Source organism: Henckelia pumila, chromosome 4, assembly GCF_033568475.1.
Source record: "Henckelia pumila isolate YLH828 chromosome 4, ASM3356847v2, whole genome shotgun sequence".
NCBI classification, from domain to species: Eukaryota; Viridiplantae; Streptophyta; class Magnoliopsida; order Lamiales; family Gesneriaceae; genus Henckelia; species Henckelia pumila.
The window spans coordinates 74,890,549-74,909,026 of record NC_133123.1 but is presented as its reverse complement, the minus strand read 5'-3'; the positions used below and the strand labels follow the sequence as shown (position 1 = coordinate 74,909,026).

Below are 18,478 nucleotides of genomic sequence, written 5' to 3'. Positions count from 1 at the left end.
TAGTTAAAAGAAGTTGTGAAATTATCTAAATTAAATTTGTTGAGTTAAAACTTTTTAACTCAATATATGTAAATATGCACAACATTTTAATAAATTTATATAATATAATATCATTAAATAAAATATTTCATATACGAGTATATCGTATCACAAGTAATGCTTATATCTCATTATAAAAAATAATAGTGTGGTGGTTTTTTTTAAAACATTTTAAAATATATATACATTTTTTTGAAATCTAAAAAAATATATATTATAATAATTAAGCCACACAATAAAGTTTTATATACTTGTGAAATAAGCATTGACAGTGTTGATTTTCTTCAAGGGTAAGTGCTCGAAACATGTGTTTAGGATTTTTAGTTGGGAGCTTCAGATTTTATTTGAAAGATATAAAGAATAACGAAGCTTGAATTTTGAGTTTATTAATTATTTGATCGTGTGATGAAATTTTTGGAATGATGAATACACTTGTTTACTATATAGCATAGGATAGTGCACATTGAACGTGTACAAATTGAAAGCAGTCGAAGGATATTTACATCTAGAATTTGATCTATAATAAATTCGGATATTTCAAGATATATCATGACTTGAGAAGTTAGTAATGATGTTGTAAATTCATAAAGATCGAAAACTTTGATAAATAAAATTGCTGGATTTTTTGAATTGGGCTATGTTGGAGGTTAAAGATCAAGATCATGGTAAGCTTATAAATCAAGTTATAGTCAATTTGATCGAAAAATTATAATCGAAAAAAATCAAACTCGAGCTCTGTTATATGTCTCACGAGCCAGAAAACGAGTCTGAAAGCGAGCTCGCTAACAAGCCTGCTTAACGAGCTCACCTAACTAGCCTACTAACGAGCCTTGCTTAACGAGCCCAAAAATGATCTCATTAACGAGCCTGAAAACGAGCTCTCTAACGAGCCTGAAAACGAGCCGAACTCGATCCAGGCTCGTTTAATATAATAAACGAGTCGAGCCCGAGCCAAGCTCGAGCCGAGCCCGAGCTTTTATATATACTAAACGAGCCGAGCCCGAACCTTATGCTAAAAGCTCGGATCGAGCTCGAGCCCATATTTCTGTCAAATGAGCCGAGCCCGAGCCTGATAATGTTCGGCTCGGCTCGGCTCATTTACATCCCTATTTTTTAGCCATTAGAAACAATTTTATTTACCCAAATTTATTTATCAAAATGACACTCTCTATCTTTGTTTGTATTTTTAATTTTTTAGATTAGATTTTTTTAAAAAAAAGATTTAGATAAGATTATTATATATTACTCTTAAACTTTTGAATATCTAATTCATCGTTTAAATTTTAAAAATAACATGAAAATTAATTTTAAAAAAGTGTATATCTTACTCTATTATTATAGTAGAGACCCTCTAATTAATCCACTTTCAATTAATTGGTGAAATTTGAGATGAAATTACGATTACATCTTAACTTAATTATCAACAAAACCAAAATTATTAGAAAAATTAATCATTTTATATGATCTCATGATTTTTTTAGCCATTAGAAACAATGTTATTTACCAAAATGAAACTCAGTATCTTTGTTTGTATTTTAAATTTTTAGATTTAGATTAGATATTTTAAAAAAAATTAGATTAGATAATTATCACTCTTAAACTTTTGAATATCTAATCACCCTCGCATATATATAATATTGTGTCTATATCACTTCAAATTTTATCGAGCTCATTAATTACGATAACTTTCAAGTTCTATTATCATCCACGTACACCACGTACCATGATATATATTATTATGGTTTAGAATTATATTTTATCCTCAAAATTTTTAAATTTTTTTAAAAAAAGGTTGACCTCGAGGGGAACTTCATCCCACATGAGTTAGAGGCTCATTGGCTCATGTGGGGTTAAATCGAGGGATGTGCAACTACACGAGTAGGCAAGGACCTGAGGGAGAGAAATAAAAATAATATGGTCCAACCCCCAGGGCATATACCTTCAAATATTTTAATGAGGAATATGTTTCACACGAGTATCCAATCCGTAACGCTGAGGAATTAAAATTTTTAAATTTTATTATAAGTATAAACGGTGTCTATATGCATCGCATGTATATATACATAAAGAGCTAAGCAATCCTTTTTGACCTAATTAACGAAATAAACTACTATCGATTTGGTCGAGTGGAATTGAAAAGATATCGGAAACTTGTGGGTTTTGTGTGTAATCCACACTCCCTTAAATAAATTAATCCCATTTCTTACTACTTTTTTGTGTGGAGAACACACTCCTTATTTTATATACATTACACCAATTTCTGTATCTATTTTTTACAAGTGCTTCCCACACCAGCAAACCACTTTCCTGCAGGTCCAGATGTACGTATATCTTCCCCTACAAACGGGAAAATAATGTTAAATTACTAATTATTTTCCTAAAAAAATATATTTCCCAACCTCACAATCATGCATTTTGAGTTAGAAACTGAATTTACGCAAAACCAGGAAAATTGAACGTCCGTGGATTGGAGGTGTTTGTTATATTTGTGTCTTTCGACTCGAAATCTTGTCTTAAACTTTTCATGATTAAACAAAATATTGAATCTTGAACATTGATTTATCATCTTCCAGTCAAATTACGACAAATCTTTATGTTAAATCTTCGCTCCACCTGAAGTGGCTGCCTAAGATTTCATACTTTTGGCAAACATATATATAATTTTTTTAAAAAAAACCTAGGCTTGTGCTATATACACTACTAATATTTTCATATTCCTCCATCACAATTTCCCTTTTCTCCTCTATATATATCCTCTGTATCCATGCTGCCTTTGTATCACCAACAACAAAATTACTTGACACCACAAAATTAAATATCATAAACTAAGCATCTCTTTCATTAATATTGATAATGGCTGCTCCAAACCAAGTGCAAATGACGATTGTTAAAGACAATGCTGATCATCAAACCCCATGCAACATTAATCTCCATGAATCGAAAGAGGACTTCGACTTCTCGCAAAGGGCACAATGGCTTCGAGCTGCTGTTCTTGGAGCCAATGATGGGCTGGTATCCATTGCATCATTAATGATGGGAGTTGGAGCGGTTAAAACGGACGTAAAAGCCATGATCCTCACCGGCTTTGCAGGACTATTTGCCGGTGCTTGTAGCATGGCAATCGGAGAATTTGTTTCCGTGTATTCTCAGCTAGATATTGAGGTGGCACAGATGAAAAGAGAGAAGAGAGCGGTGGAAAATAATGCTGTTTTGAGTAAAGAAGATAAAGAAAATCTTCCGAACCCTTTTCAGGCAGCCTTGGCATCCGCTCTAGCGTTTTCTTTGGGGGCTGTTTTCCCGTTGCTCGGGGCCGCGTTCATAGAAGAACACATAGTGAGGCTCTGGGTGGTGGTTGGTGCCACCACGGTGGCTTTGGTCGGGTTCGGTGGCATCGGGGCGGTTTTGGGGCGGACCAAGGTGGTAAAGTCTTGTGTTAGGGTTCTTGTGGGAGGGTGGATGGCTATGGGTATTACTTTTGGTCTTACTAAGTTGCTTGGATCAAGTGGCCTGCAAATGTGATTGCAAATGTGTGATGAATATGATTGGCTCTATTGATGTCATGTTTTTATATGTATCATGCATGCATGTGCATGTGCTTCTATTTATATGATTTGAAATAAAGTTTGGGTTCTATTAATTAAGCATTGTTAAATTAAATTAGAAAAGAAAGATTTAATTTAAACTTTGTAATGTTTATCTATAAATGAAGATTGTGCTAAGATTAATAATATTATTACATATTCCACTTCCCAAAATACAAATTAAAATTCTTGATTCCAGATTCTTTTCCACTCTAAATTCATTTTCATTTCAGTTTTTCAAACAATATAATGATATGGTCAAAAGTTAAACCTAAATTTGTAAGATATGATCTTAAATTTGGAGGTTTAAGCAGACGTGCTAATACTATATATGCACTAAGAATGCAGATTACTTGATCTTTCTTTTAAGTACTCACTACAAGAAAACAAAGGTTTACAGACAGAAAAATATGTTTCTAAGGTAGTGTTTGTAACCTCTAATTAAAAATAAGTTATTATGGATTTTTTCTTAATAAATTTGTTGAAGAAAAATCTGTAATCACTTATCTAATATGTCTTTTTTTCCCGAATGTTTATATGCTTTTTTATGCTCTTATGTGTCAATATTCGTATTGATGTTCAAATCTCAAAATGAAGGAGAAATTCATGAATATATTACCCCCGGCCCATGAAATCTCAGGTTTGTTAAATATCCTCCGTGAAATGTTTTTGAGCTAATAACCTCCCGTGATTTTAAATCTGTAGCACACGCACCTTAATTAGTCATGATAATTAGTCAAATAAGTTATTTCAATGACAGAAATTTTTTGATCCAGTGAAACTTGGCTATCAACTGATCAATTCATCATTTTTTAGATCAATTAAAATTTGTGTTGAAGTAAGATGCACAACTTACAAATGATGTAGAGGAACCAACTGTAGATTGTTGTCTATCCATATACGAGTTAAAATTAAAATCTTTTTGTCGTCTTTGCTCAAGTAAGAATTGTGACTAGTGCCACTGAATTTGTTTACCTGAATATGTGCTTATTTCGAATACTACCAAACACCAAGTATGCACTCAACAAAAGCAATGTATGTTTTCTCCTATGTTAACCATAAAGTGACACAATTAAAATTTATTCGGAGCATTACGTGATTAATTTACTACTCAAATAAAGAAGACTTGTATATTACGGAATCGAAAATTCTAAATAACCTGAAACAAAAAAAAAATTGGAAACTTTAATTAACATCATGTAACGCCCCAAATTCAACGAGTGTCCCCGCTGTACCAAGACAAGTCTTTCCAACGTGCTTATCTGCTTATGTCCTCACTTACACGCAGACACCCTAAGAAACTTTCAAGGGAGTCACTCAACCCAGAATTGCCCCAGTCAAAAATGCTTAACTTTGAGCTCCTAAAAAAAATATTCACATTCTTGAAATCAATAATATCTATTAAAAAAATATCTATCAAATCTTTTTAGCTCTCCTCAATAGTGCAGTCTCATACAAACATAGTCTAAGAATCCATCTCATTTCGATAGAGATCGGTTCATTCATGTCTTCCTTCGCTTAGAAGCCTAGCTACCAAAAGCTGCTCCTTGTCCGTGTAACTTCTTGGCATTGGTGATCACTCTATGCCATCTTATAATCAGCCTCGGGTGTCACACATCAGCTCCCATAAATATTAATTTAATTTACTACTCAATCTTTTCATAAAAATAAAAAATATAAAAAAACCCTAATTGACAAAATCGAAACTAATTATAAAAAAAATCTTGATGCCAAGGTAAGAAAAGAATCGATAAACAAGAACACAAAATCCAACCAAATAACAACACATCTAAAAAATTATATATATATATTTTTAAAAAACCCCTAATATAAAGCTCTACAGAAATGCCAGAATCAAAGAAAAAAAATGCAGTTATCATACAAGAAAGAAAATCGGAGTTACCTACTAGAGATTAGTTTTTTACACCTAGGTTGTGCCAATTTTGAACCTCCCTCATTTATTGTGACACAACTGGTAAAATTAGATTAGACGATTCAGTTATACAATCAAGTTTTATGGTTTTTTTCACAGATTGTGAATCTCCAATGACAATTGTGTTTCGTCATATTATTCACTTATGCAATAATATTTGTTTTCATTTACATCTTTCATTATTATGTTTGATAGAGAACTTGCATCCTCAAATCGTGAAGGTTGTTTATACCTTTCGAGTTTGCCACATGTTGTTAAAGATCGATGTCAAACTCATTTATAACTCTATTTATGGGACAATGACAATGAATTTCATGCATGTATAATAGGCTGCATGTTATAATTAATGTTGATAGTACTGATTAGTTAATTGTACTGGTAGCATTTATGAATATATTGAAAAAAACAATCCATATGCAAAGTTGCATCGAATTAAACAATATTATTCTATTGAAGACATCAGGTTACATATTTATAAAGATGTTGTTTGTAATCATCACTGCTATATTGATATGAATCCTTATGAGAATGATAAGCAAACATGATTTTAAATAAATCGCATCCTCAGATCAATAATCAAAGATTCAATAATGTTTTTTTCCCAATCTTTGAAACAAGTAATTCTGACAGACAAACACAGAAAACAAAACAAAAGGATAAATTTTGGATATCCACCTTTAATCGAAAAATCGATTAACAATTGAAAGGGCTCGTGTCCTGATTTAATATTTAATGATCAAACAACCAGGATTAATTAATGTAAACAGCGAAAACGAGTTAAAAATTTGCGTTTGGGCCTACAAAAATTTCGGCATGACCTATTCGTAAATAGGACATCCCAAAAACCTGTACAACACAACCAGCAATATATACTCGAAAATAGAGTCACAACTCCAATTTACAAACCTATAGCCGCACTGGCCAGGACTAAATACATGCAGAGCCGGCAAGGCTCGATCACACAAATAACAATTCAAAACAAGGTCCAAAACTATTTATACAGATACACAGGGCATCACCCCGGCAAATATAAAACTCGCTAAACTGATATATATATACATATATCTGGGAACTCGACTCCACGCTCGCCTCACTGAGTACCACTAGATGACGCTCCACCAGATGCGTCAAATCCCCCTGGATAACCTGCTATAGAATCACAAACAACCACAGCATAAAAAGAAAACAGGGGTCGGACCCCAGTACGACGAACTATAAAAATTACGACAAATATAACTGACATGAATAAAATCAAGTACAATGCAATGAAATGCAATGTAATGCGTGACAGGTATCAATGAAATAAGGGATATCAAAAGGAGTCCAAATAATCGTATCACAATAAACTCAGTGGCCACCCGTGCCAGGAACGCAGCAGACCTCGAATCATCACTGCTAATCCGTACACGTAGCATCGGAGGGTGACAGGAGCGACCCGTCCAGCCTCATGTTGTCATCAGGAGTGTCGTACGTAGCATCGGAGGGCAACAGGAGCTACCTGTCCGTGCCTCATGCTATCTCAGGAGTGCACTAAAACAATGTCACTCGCTCCATGATGACTCAATACATCTCAAGAGATCAATATCAATAGCAATCAAAGGAGTCAAGGCTCAACGTGCTATGTAAACTTGTAAATGAGTGAATGAAATCATATAATCCACGTAAGCACATAAAACACATTATCACTCATTACAAAATACTTAATATCATTACATGCCATTATAGGCGTCGTAATATAAACAGCTCATACGTACCTCAACCGACACTTAATTACCACAGAAATATCTCAAGTATTTCTCGGATATTCCAATCCCAAATTTTCAGAATCTGTAATTCCAGAAAAATTGCTCATAAATCCTAAAATTTATATTTAATATTAAAACATCCTATCAATGACCAAATATCAAATATACGACTCTAAAAGTCAAAATACCCCAAGTAGAACAATCTGAATTTTCCGAAAATTCCTACAAATTTCGAAAATTCGCATTTATATTTTCTAGAGCATCTAAACACTCAATTAATGAATAATCAACACTTAAATTCGAAAATCCCCAATATAAAAAATCTGGAAATTCGAAATAAATCCCAAATAAATTCTGAAAAATATCGAATACCTTCAATCGACTTCGATATAATACCTACAAACAATAATAAATCAAATATCAATTATCGGATGTCAATTGAATCGAAATACCCAAAATTCGAAACCCTAAATTCAAAATTATACCTCAAAGCTTGGAATTAAAGGGTTAAACAACTAACACATCCTACCCCTAAACTCCGGCGACGATCGGCGGCGGCGAACGGCGGCGAACGACGGCGGCTGGTGCGACGGGTTTCGGAAATTTCAATAAAAATATGAAATATGGGTACCGAAAGATAGCTCTCGTCGCGAGGATTCCGGAACTATATTTACTTTCGAAAATTGATAACCGACGGAAAAGTTACGGCGATTTGAAGCGATAGGAAAATTTTGGAAAAGAAAAGAACAAGGAATCGGGAAAGCTGAGAAGATGACGATGATGAATACCGAGGAGAGAGAAATAGAATATACATCCGTATATAGTAATTAGATATGTATTGGTTTAATGTGTGTCTTATTTTATTCATTCGGGGTTAAAACTTGACCCGGTTTGAGTTATTTCAACTCCTGTGTGATTTATAAATCAAATATGCAATTTAATATCGTCTATAAACCAATATTTATAAATACATATTTTTAACACACAAATTAATTAATAGAGTAAAATCGGGTCCTTACATTTCTCCCCCTCTAAAAAGAAGATTTCGTCCTCGAAATTAAACACACATCAAACTTATATACAAAGTGGTTAAACATCTACCACTGATAGTACATAGGAAAATTAGAGTACATGGCATAATTCATGACATTGTCAAACAAATGAGGTCATTCTTGATGCATTCGAGACTCCAATTCCAATGTAGCTTCTTCTCTCCCATGTCTACTCTATTCCACCATAACCAAAGGAATCGTCTTGTTCCTCAGTTGCTTTTCTTTACGATCAAGAATCTGCACTGGATATTCAACATAGCTAAGGGAACTATCCAACTCCACATCAACAACCCTCAAGATATGAGAAGGATCTGGTTCATACTTTCGCAGCATAGATACGTGAAATACATCATGTATCACAGACAAACTCTGCGGCAAGTTCAAACGATACGCTAAAATACCAATCTTCTCAACAATCTCGTATGGACCGATATAACGAGGAGCTAATTTCCCTTTACGCCCAAATCTCATAGTACCACGAAATGGTGATACTTTCAAGAAAACAAAATCGCCAACCTGAAATTCTAAAGGTCTACGTCTGTTATTAGCATAGCTGGCTTGACGATCCTGGGCTGCTTTCATTCTTTTCCTGATCAGGTCAACTTTTTCTTTCATCTCTTGAATAAACTCTGGTCCTGACAATTGTCGTTCTCCTACTTCTTCCCAACATATCGGAGATCTACATTTTCTGCCATACAAGGCTTCAAATGGTGCCATCCCGATAGATACTTGGTAACTGTTATTGTAAGAGAATTCCACCAAAGCTAAAGATTCTTGCCAACCACCACTAAAATCCATCACAACAGCTCGTAATAAATCTTCAAGTGTCTGAATAGTCCTTTCAGATTGACCATCTGTCTGTGGATGATAGGCAGTACTCATGGCCAATTTAGAACCCAAAGCTGATTGCAAACTAGACCAAAACTTAGAAGTAAATCTGGGATCACGGTCTGATACTATAGTAACTGGCACACCATGCAATCACACTATCTGATCAATGTACATTTTTGCCATTTTCGTATATGTCCACGTACGATCATATGGAATAAAATGGGCAGATTTAGACAATCTATCCACAATAACCCAAATGGCATCACAACCACGATTAGATCGAGGTAGGTGTGTCACGAAATCCATAGTAATGTGTTCCCAATTCCACTGTGGTACTTCAAGACTAAGTAACATACCACCTGGTCTCATTCTTTCAGCCTTAACTTGTTGACACGTCAAACACTTAGCCACAAAATCAGAAATATCATTCTTCATACCTTCCCACCAGTAATGGGCTTTCAAGATATGATACATCTTTCTAATTACAGGATGTACACTATGTCGACTACAATGAGCTTCTCGTAGTATATCGTCTTTCAAATCTATCAAATTCGGAACCACAAGTCTACCATTATAACGCAAACATCCATCAGAAGCAACAAGAAATTTCCCTGACTGACCAGCTGAAGTTAATTCTTTCAAGTAATGAATATATGGATCAGTCTTTTGTGCTGCTTTGATTTTTGAAATTATTCGTGGTTCAACTTGAATAGATGAAACTATGAAATGATTACCTTTAGCTCGATAAGTCCATCCTGAAGTTCTCAAATGCTCATGAACTTTAGAAATAGTTAAAGATGCCAACATCTTAGTATGAACTTTTCTGCTCAAAGCATCTGCAACTTGATTCACGTTTCCTGGCTGGTATTGAATATCACAGTCAAAATCCTTAAGCAGTTCCAACCATCGACGTTGTCTCATATTCAAATCAGACTGTGTGAATAAATATTTCAGACTCTTATGATCGGAATAAATCACAAACTGCTCACCGTACTGATAATGACGCCATATTTTCAATGCATGCACAATGGCAGCCAATTCTAAATCATGAACTGGATAACGAGTCTCATGTGGTTTCAATTGACGAGATGCATACGCAATCACGCGTCCATTTTGCATCAAAACACAACCCAGTCCATTCAAAGAAGCATCTGTACAGACAACAAATCCACCTGAGCCTGAAGGTAATGCTAGTACTGGAGCCGTAGTCAATTTCTCTTTCAAAGTCTGAAAACTAGCTTCACATTCCTCAGTCCACACAAAACGTCGATCTTTTTGCGTTAATATAGTCATAGGCCTAGCTATTTCAGAAAATCCCTTGATGAAACGCCTATAATATCCAGCCAAACCCAAAAAACTACGAATCTCAGAGACATTGGTTGGTCTGGACCAATTAAGAACAGCTTCAATTTTACTAGGATCGACAGATACTCCTTGTGCTGATATCACATGTCCTAGAAATAATACTCTGTCCAGCCAAAATTCACACTTCGAAAACTTAGCATATAATTGTGATGTTCTGAGTTTCTGAAGTACTAATGTCAAATGTTCTTTATGCTCCTTTCTTGACTTAGAATAAATCAAAATGTCATCAATGAAAACGATAACAAATCGATCTATGAATTCCCGAAACACACGATTCATTAAATCCATAAAAACCGCTGGAGCATTAGTCAACCCGAAAGGCACAACTAAGAATTCATAATGTCCGTAACGCGTTCGAAATGCTGTCTTGGAAACATCTTCCTCTCGAACTCGAAGTTGATGATATCCGGAACGAAGATCAATTTTAGAATATACAGATGTACCCTGCAACTGATCAAACAAGTCATCAATTCATGGCAAAGGATACTTATTCTTCACAGTAGCCTGATTCAATTGCCGATAATCGATGCACATTCTCATCGTTCCGTCTTTCTTCTTCACAAACAAGACTGGAGCACCCCAAGGTGATACACTTGGTCTAATATAACCTTTTTCCAGCAAATCTTGCAATTGCGTCTTGAGTTCTTTCAATTCTGCCGGAGCTAATCGATATGGGGCTCGAAAAATAGGACTTGTCCCTGGCATTAATTCAATGCTAAGATCTATTTCCCTTTGAGGCGGAAAACCCGGAATCTCATCAGGAAATACATCAGGAAAATCCTTAACGACAGGAATATCTGAAACTTTCAATTTCTCTTCCTTCGTCGCATCTAGAGCATAAATCATAAATCCTTCATTTCCTATCGACAATAATCTAAACATTTCCATTGCCGATACTAATGGAATGCGAGATTGTGAATCACTACCATAAAAATTCCACTTATTGCCATAATACGGTCTAAATCTCACAATGCCATGAAAACAATCAACAGTAGCTCTATAATTCATCAGTGTATCCATACCCAAGATACAGTCAAAATCAGACATAGCTAGTTTGATTAGATTGGTTATCATTATCTTATCCTCAAATCTAATCACACAATTCAAAACTATCTCATTAGACATCAAGAAAACACCAGCAGGAGTAGCAACAGACACAGTATCCAATAACGGGGTAAAAGCAATTTCATGCTCATCAGCAAATGTAACAGATAAAAATGAATGAGATGCTCCTGTGTCTATCAAGATACGTGCAGGATACTCAAAAATATAACAAATACCTGCAATAACTCCCCCAGGTGCATCTTGTGCCTGATCCTGAGTCATAGCATGGACTTGAGCCTGCTGTGGACCTGGAAAACGCTGCTGACTCTGAGGAGATGGATACCTAGGCTGCTGAGTGGACTGTACTGGAATATAAGGCTGTGTAGGAGCAAACTGTGGTACAGGAGCATATGGTCTGAATGATGGTCGTCCAGGAAACTGGCCAAACTGTTGTGGCTGAAATTGCTGTCTTCCAGCATTTGGACATACTCGAGACGAATGTCCAGCCTGCCCACAAGTATAACAAGTTCCTGGAAATCTTGTACAATGTGCACTCAAATGATTACCACCACATCTGTCACAGTACACTCTCCCAGACGATCCAACTGAACTTCCACCACGACTACCACTGGAACTGGAGGAACTAGACTGTGGTTTCTTTTTAAATGGCTTCCCTCTAGCTTTAAACCAAGGCCTTTTTGCTTGCTGAGAAAATTGCGTAGGCTGATATGAAGGTAAACCCATTGGTGTCTGTGAACTGCTTCCAGCTCCTTGAGGAACAGATGCTGGGATTGATTGTGGTTCACCCCTGAGTAGACTTGCTTCAATTTTCTTGGCCTTTTCTACTGCTTTTATATAAGTAGATGGAGTTCCAGTAGTTACCAACGTATGGATCGTTCGTGTAAGCCCCTTCAGAAAATGTGAAAGCTTTGATCGATCATTCTTTGCAACATGTGGGACATAAGGCAAAAGAGCAGAAAATTGAGAAGCATACTCAGCAACAGTTTTATTGTCTTGCACCAACAGATTAAATTCATCTTCTTTAGCAGAATAATAAGATGGTGGTGCATATTCTTGTGCAAACTGCTTACAAAATACTTCCCATGTGATCTTTTCACCAGAATTCGAAAGTGTTTCTGCTGTCGTTTCCCACCACAGTTGCGCTCGGTCTTTCATCTGAAAAGGAACTAACTTCAGTCGAATGTCATCAGGATATTCTAGTCCATTAAACATATTGTTGAGACTTTTCAACCAACTAGCAGCTTTCTCACTTCCTTCATTGCCAAAGAACTTTTGCGGACGCAACTCCTGAAATTGAGAAATTATTAATCGTATTCCTCCCATTTTCTCAGTCAATTGGGCTACTGGATCAGCCTCAGCCTGAATCGCTTTTCCTTTGTCAGGATTCACCCGTGGTTGTTGTTCCATCTCTAATTCCACATCTTTCGGAGGCTGAACAGCTGGTCGACCACGTCTTCCCCTGACAATATCATCAAGATTTCTAACATTTTCCGCTGCAGACTCTTCTACAACTTCCTTCCCTTTTCTACCTCTTCCTCCTGGTGCCATTCTACAAGACACAAGGATTTAAATACAGGCAAAAATAACTTAACAAACAGAAAACTATGATAGGAACTCAGAGTTCTAATATGAATTCATAAACTAATTTTAAAGCCAAGAACTACTGGTTCTAACAAATACGTTCAAAAATAAATACCACAAGTAAGTCACGTAAGAACAAGTAGTCACACACATACGCAACCATTTTGGTAGTGTCTAAACTCGAGTGTCCTAGACTCTAATTCGAGCATATCCCAGTATATGCTCTGATACCAAATGAAAGGGCCCGTGTCCTGATTTAATATTTAATGATCAAACAACCAGGATTAATTAATATAAACAGCGAAAACGAGTTAAAAATTTGCGTTTGGGCCTACAGAAATTTCGGCATGACCTATTCGTAAATAGGACATCCCAAAAACCTGTACAACACAACCAGCAATATATACTCGAAAATAGAGTCACAACTCCAATTTACAAACCTATAGCCGCACTGGCCAGGACTAAACACATGCAGAGCCGGCAAGGCTCGATCACACAAATAACAATTCAAAACAAGGTCCAAAACTATTTATACAGATACACAGGATATCACCCCGGCAAATATAAAACTTGCTAAACTGATATATATACATATATTTGGGAACTCGACTCCACGCTCGCCTCACTGGGTACCACTAGATGACGCTCCACCAGATGCGTCAAATCCCCCTGGATAACCTGCTATAGAATCACAAACAACCACAACATAAAAAGAAAACAAGGGTCGGACCTCAGTACGACGAACTATAAAAATTACGACAAATATAACTGACATGAATAAAATCAAGTACAATGCAATGAAATGCAATGTAATGCGTGACAGGTATCAATGAAATAAGGGATACCAAAAGGAGTCCAAATAATCGTATCACAATAAACACAGTGGCCACCCGTGCCAGGAACGCAGCAGACCTCGAATCATCACTGCTAATCCATACACGTAGCATCGGAGGGTGACAGGAGAGACCCGTCCAGCCTCATGCTGTCATCAGGAGTGTCGTACGTAGCATCGGAGGGCAACAGGAGCTACCTGTCCGTGCCTCATGCTATCTCAGGAGTGCACTAAAACAATGTCACTCGCTCCATGATGACTCAATACATCTCAAGAGATCAATATCAATAGCAATCAAAGGATTCAAGGCTCAACGTGCTATGTAAACTTGTAAATGAGTGAATGAAATCATATAATCCACGTAAGCACATAAAACACATTATCACTCATTACAAAATACTTAATATCATTACATGCCATTATAGGCGTCATAATATAAACAGCTCATACGTACCTCAACCGACACTTAATTACCACAGAAATATCTCAAGTATTTCTCGGATATTCCAATCCCAAATTTTCAGAATCTGTAATTCCAGAAAAATTGCTCATAAATCCTAAAATTCATATTTAATATTAAAACATCCTATCAATGACCAAATATCAAATATACGACTCTAAAAGTCAAAATACCCCAAGTAGAACAATCTGAATTTTCCGAAAATTCCTACAAATTTCGAAAATTCGCATTTATATTTTCTAGAGCATCTAAACACTCAATTAATGAATAATCAACACTTAAATTCGAAAATCCCCAATATAAAAAATCTGGAAATTCGAAATAAATCCCAAATAAATTCTGAAAAATATCGAATACCTTCAATCGACTTCGATATAATACCTACAAACAATAATAAATCAAATATCAATTATCGGATGTCAATTGAATCGAAATACCCAAAATTCGAAACCCTAAATTCAAAATTATACCTCAAAGCTTGGAATTAAAGGGTTAAACAACTAACACAACCTACCCCTAAACTCCGGCGACGATCGGCGGCGGCGAACGACGGCGGCTGGTGCGACGGGTTTTCGGAAATTTCAATAAAAATATGAAATATGGGTACCGAAAGATAGCTCTCGTCGCGAGGATTCCGGAACTATATTTACTTTCGAAAATCGATAACCGACGGAAAAGTTACGGCGATTTGAAGCGATAGGAAAATTTTGGAAAAGAAAAGAACAAGGAATCGGGAAAGCTGAGAAGATGACGATGATGAATACCGAGGAGAGAGAAATAGAATATATATCCGTATATAGTAATTAGATATGTATTGGTTTAATGTGTGTCTTATTTTATTCATCCGGGGTTAAAACTTGACCCGGTTTGAGTTATTTCAACTCCTGTGTGATTTATAAATCAAATATGCAATTTAATATCGTCTATAAACCGATATTTATAAATACATATTTTTAACACACAAATTAATTAATAGAGTAAAATCGGGTCCTTACAACAATAGAGATCACGAAACAATTGAAGTCAAGGAAAACCTTCAGATAACTTGTATCTGTCAATTTTCAAAGAAAATCAACTGACAAACGTTTCAAAGTGATTAAACTTTGAGGAGTTTGATTTGAATATCAAAGCAAAGCTTTGAAGAAAATTCTTGAGAGCATTTCAATATTGTGTATAAACTGAATCTGAATTTTTTTTAATGAAAAATAAACATTTTATTTATAATTTACAATAAAAAATAAAAGATATAGCAAAATATTGCCTAAAGATATCAAAAATATCATCTAAAAAGCTTCCTAGCACGACTAAATACTTAATTTAGGCAAAACTTATCAAAAACCACGCACACACACAACCACGCCGAAGTGTGTGTTTTTCTCGGAAAATTCAGCTCGCTCGAGCGGACGAAACCCATGCTCGAGCGGAAAACTCTCTGTCCCGTATTTTCTCCTAGGCTCGCTCGAGCGAGAAAGTCTCTGCCCAAATTTTTTTATGAGGCTCGCTCGAGCGGCATAATGTTGCGCTCGGGCGAGACGTCTTCTGTCCCAAAATTATTTCCTTCACTTCTTTCATCTCCTAATACTCTAATAACGCATAGACAACTTCCAAACTAATCTTCAAGTACTCCAATTCCATCTTGATAATTTAACATCAATATTTGACGTGCTTTCTTGAATTTATTAGCTCGGATCCTCGTAATTGGTTCACGTGGCAACTCCAAAGGATATCGAACTCTCCTTGCCACCTGATCCACATGCGAGCTATCCATGATCGCATCATCCTCCCTTTCTTGAAAAGGATTTGTCATCAAATAACTCTCATCTCCTACATCAAACAAAGATAAGTCAGAAACATTAAATTTAGTACTCACATTATACTCACCTGAAACATCTAGTTTGTAGGAATTGTAGTTGATTTGCTCCATGACTTGAAAAAGACCATCTCCTTGAGGTAACAACTTTGAATGTCTATTCTCCGGAAAAAAACTCTTTTCTTAAGTGCAACCAAATCCAATCACCCGGTTCAAATACAACATTTTTTTTTCTTGTTCGCTTGCTTAGTATACTGCAAATTCTTTTTCTCTATATTTTCACGTACTTTCTCATGCAAACTCCTCACAAATTCAGCTTTCTTCTTCCCACCCATATTAACCCTTTCACTCATAGGTAAAGACATTAAATACAACGGATTCAATGGATTAAAACCATAAACAATTTCAAATGACGAATAACTCGTAATATAATGTACACTAAGATTATAAGCAAACTCAATAAATGACAAACAATCTTCCCAATTTTTCAAGTTCTTTTTAACGATAGAGCGCAACAAAGTTCCTAAAGTTTTATTTACTACTTCAGTTTGACCATCGATTTGTGGATGACAACTAGTAGAAAATAATAACTTAGTCTCAAGTTTACACCACAATGTTTTCCAAAAGTAACTCAAACATCGAGTATCTCTATCAGAAATAATACTCCTAGGCATGCCATGTAATCTAACAATCTCATTAAAGAATAAATCTGCAACATGCGAAGCATCATTATATTTTTGACATGCAATAAAATGTGTCATTTTAGAGAACCTATCAACCACTACATAAATAGAATCCCTCCCCTTCTTAGATCTCGGTAACCCAAGAAAAAAATCCATAGAAATATCTACCCATGGTTCACTAGGTACTGGAAGTGGAGTATATAATTCATGTGGTTGTGATCTAGACTTTTCCTTTCTACAAGTCACACACCGCTCACACATTTTCTCAACATCATGTTTCATATGTGGTCAATAAAAGTGTTCATGCGAAATTTGATTTGTTTTAGCCACATCAAAATGCCTCATTAGACCACCACTATGCGATTCTCTAACAAGTAATTCTCTAATTGAAGACCTAGGGATGCATAATTTATTTTTCTTAAACAAATAGCCATCATTCATATAAAACTTATACTTTGGACCATGCATATACGACTCATAGATCCCACCAAAATCAACATCACTCGCATACAACTCTTTAACGTGTTCAAACCCCAAAAATTTAGAATCTAAAGTAGTTAAGAGCACGTACCTTCGTGACAACGCATCCGCTACCACATTCTCCTTACCTTGATTTTACTTGATTACATAAGAAAAAGTCTTCACGAACGCTACCCATTTGGCATGTCTTTTATTCAATTTCTGTTGCCCCCTGAGATGCTTCAAGGATTCATGATCCGTATGAACCACAAAATCCTTTGGCCTCAAGTAGTGTTGCCATGTTTCGAGTACCCTCACCAACGCATAAAACTCCTTATCGTAAGTAGGATAATTCAAGGATGCTCCACTCAACTTCTCGCTGAAATACGCTACTGTTTTTCCCCCTTGCGTCAAGACGCCTCCAATTCCTATACCTGATGCATCACATTTAATCTCAAAAGTGTTAGTAAAATCAGGAAAAACAAGTAAATAAGCATTAATTAAATTTTTTTTAATGATATTAAAATATTTCTCTTGCTCCTCGCCCCAATGGAATGGAACATTTTTCTTGATAACCGCAGTCATGGGTGCCACCAATGTGCTAAAATACTTCACGAACCTCCTATAAAAACTCGCAAGCTAGCCCATGAAAACTTCGAACTTGACCAATTGACGTAGGCGTCAGCCAATCTCAAATGACGCTTACCTTTTCTTCATCAACTCTCACACCTTGTGCACTCACAACAAAACCAAGAAATACGAGTTCTTTTGTACAAAACACACTTCTTCATGTTAGCATATAAATGTTCAGCATACAATATGATTAATACAACTCTCAAATGCCTCACATGATCATCCAAGTTTTTACTATACACCAATATATCATCAAAATACACCACTACAAATTTTCCAATGTATGCAAGCAAAACATGATTCATTAGACGCATAAATGTACTAGGTGCATTAGTTAAACCAAAAGGCATAACCATCTGTTCATACAAATCATACTTTTTTTTGAACGCAGTTTTCCAATCATCTCCCT

General features: G+C 35.7%; 1 protein-coding gene and 1 long non-coding RNA gene across 2 annotated transcripts; one reads left to right on the top strand and one right to left on the bottom strand.

Annotated features, from left to right (window-relative positions):
* Positions 1–2,578: 2,578 nt before the first annotated feature.
* On the top strand, positions 2,579–3,746 carry LOC140866342 (vacuolar iron transporter homolog 4-like). Its single transcript, XM_073271317.1, has one exon. The coding sequence runs from the start codon at positions 2,893–2,895 to the stop codon at positions 3,556–3,558; it is 666 nt and encodes a 221-aa protein (XP_073127418.1). The 5' UTR covers positions 2,579–2,892; the 3' UTR covers positions 3,559–3,746.
* Positions 3,747–14,469: 10,723 nt separating this feature from the next.
* LOC140894585 (uncharacterized) lies at positions 14,470–15,230 on the bottom strand. The gene is made up of 3 exons (XR_012153867.1): positions 14,999–15,230; positions 14,842–14,865; positions 14,470–14,551 (listed from the first exon to the last, which is right to left on the bottom strand). It is a non-coding gene; the product is annotated as an uncharacterized lncRNA (long non-coding RNA).
* Between the last annotated feature and the right edge of the window lie 3,248 nt (positions 15,231–18,478).

What these genes read in the sequence shown, in the direction of transcription:
- LOC140866342 (XM_073271317.1), top strand. Translation starts at nt 2,893, where the DNA reads ATGGCTGCTCCAAACCAAGTGCAAATGACGATTGTTAAAGACAATGCT.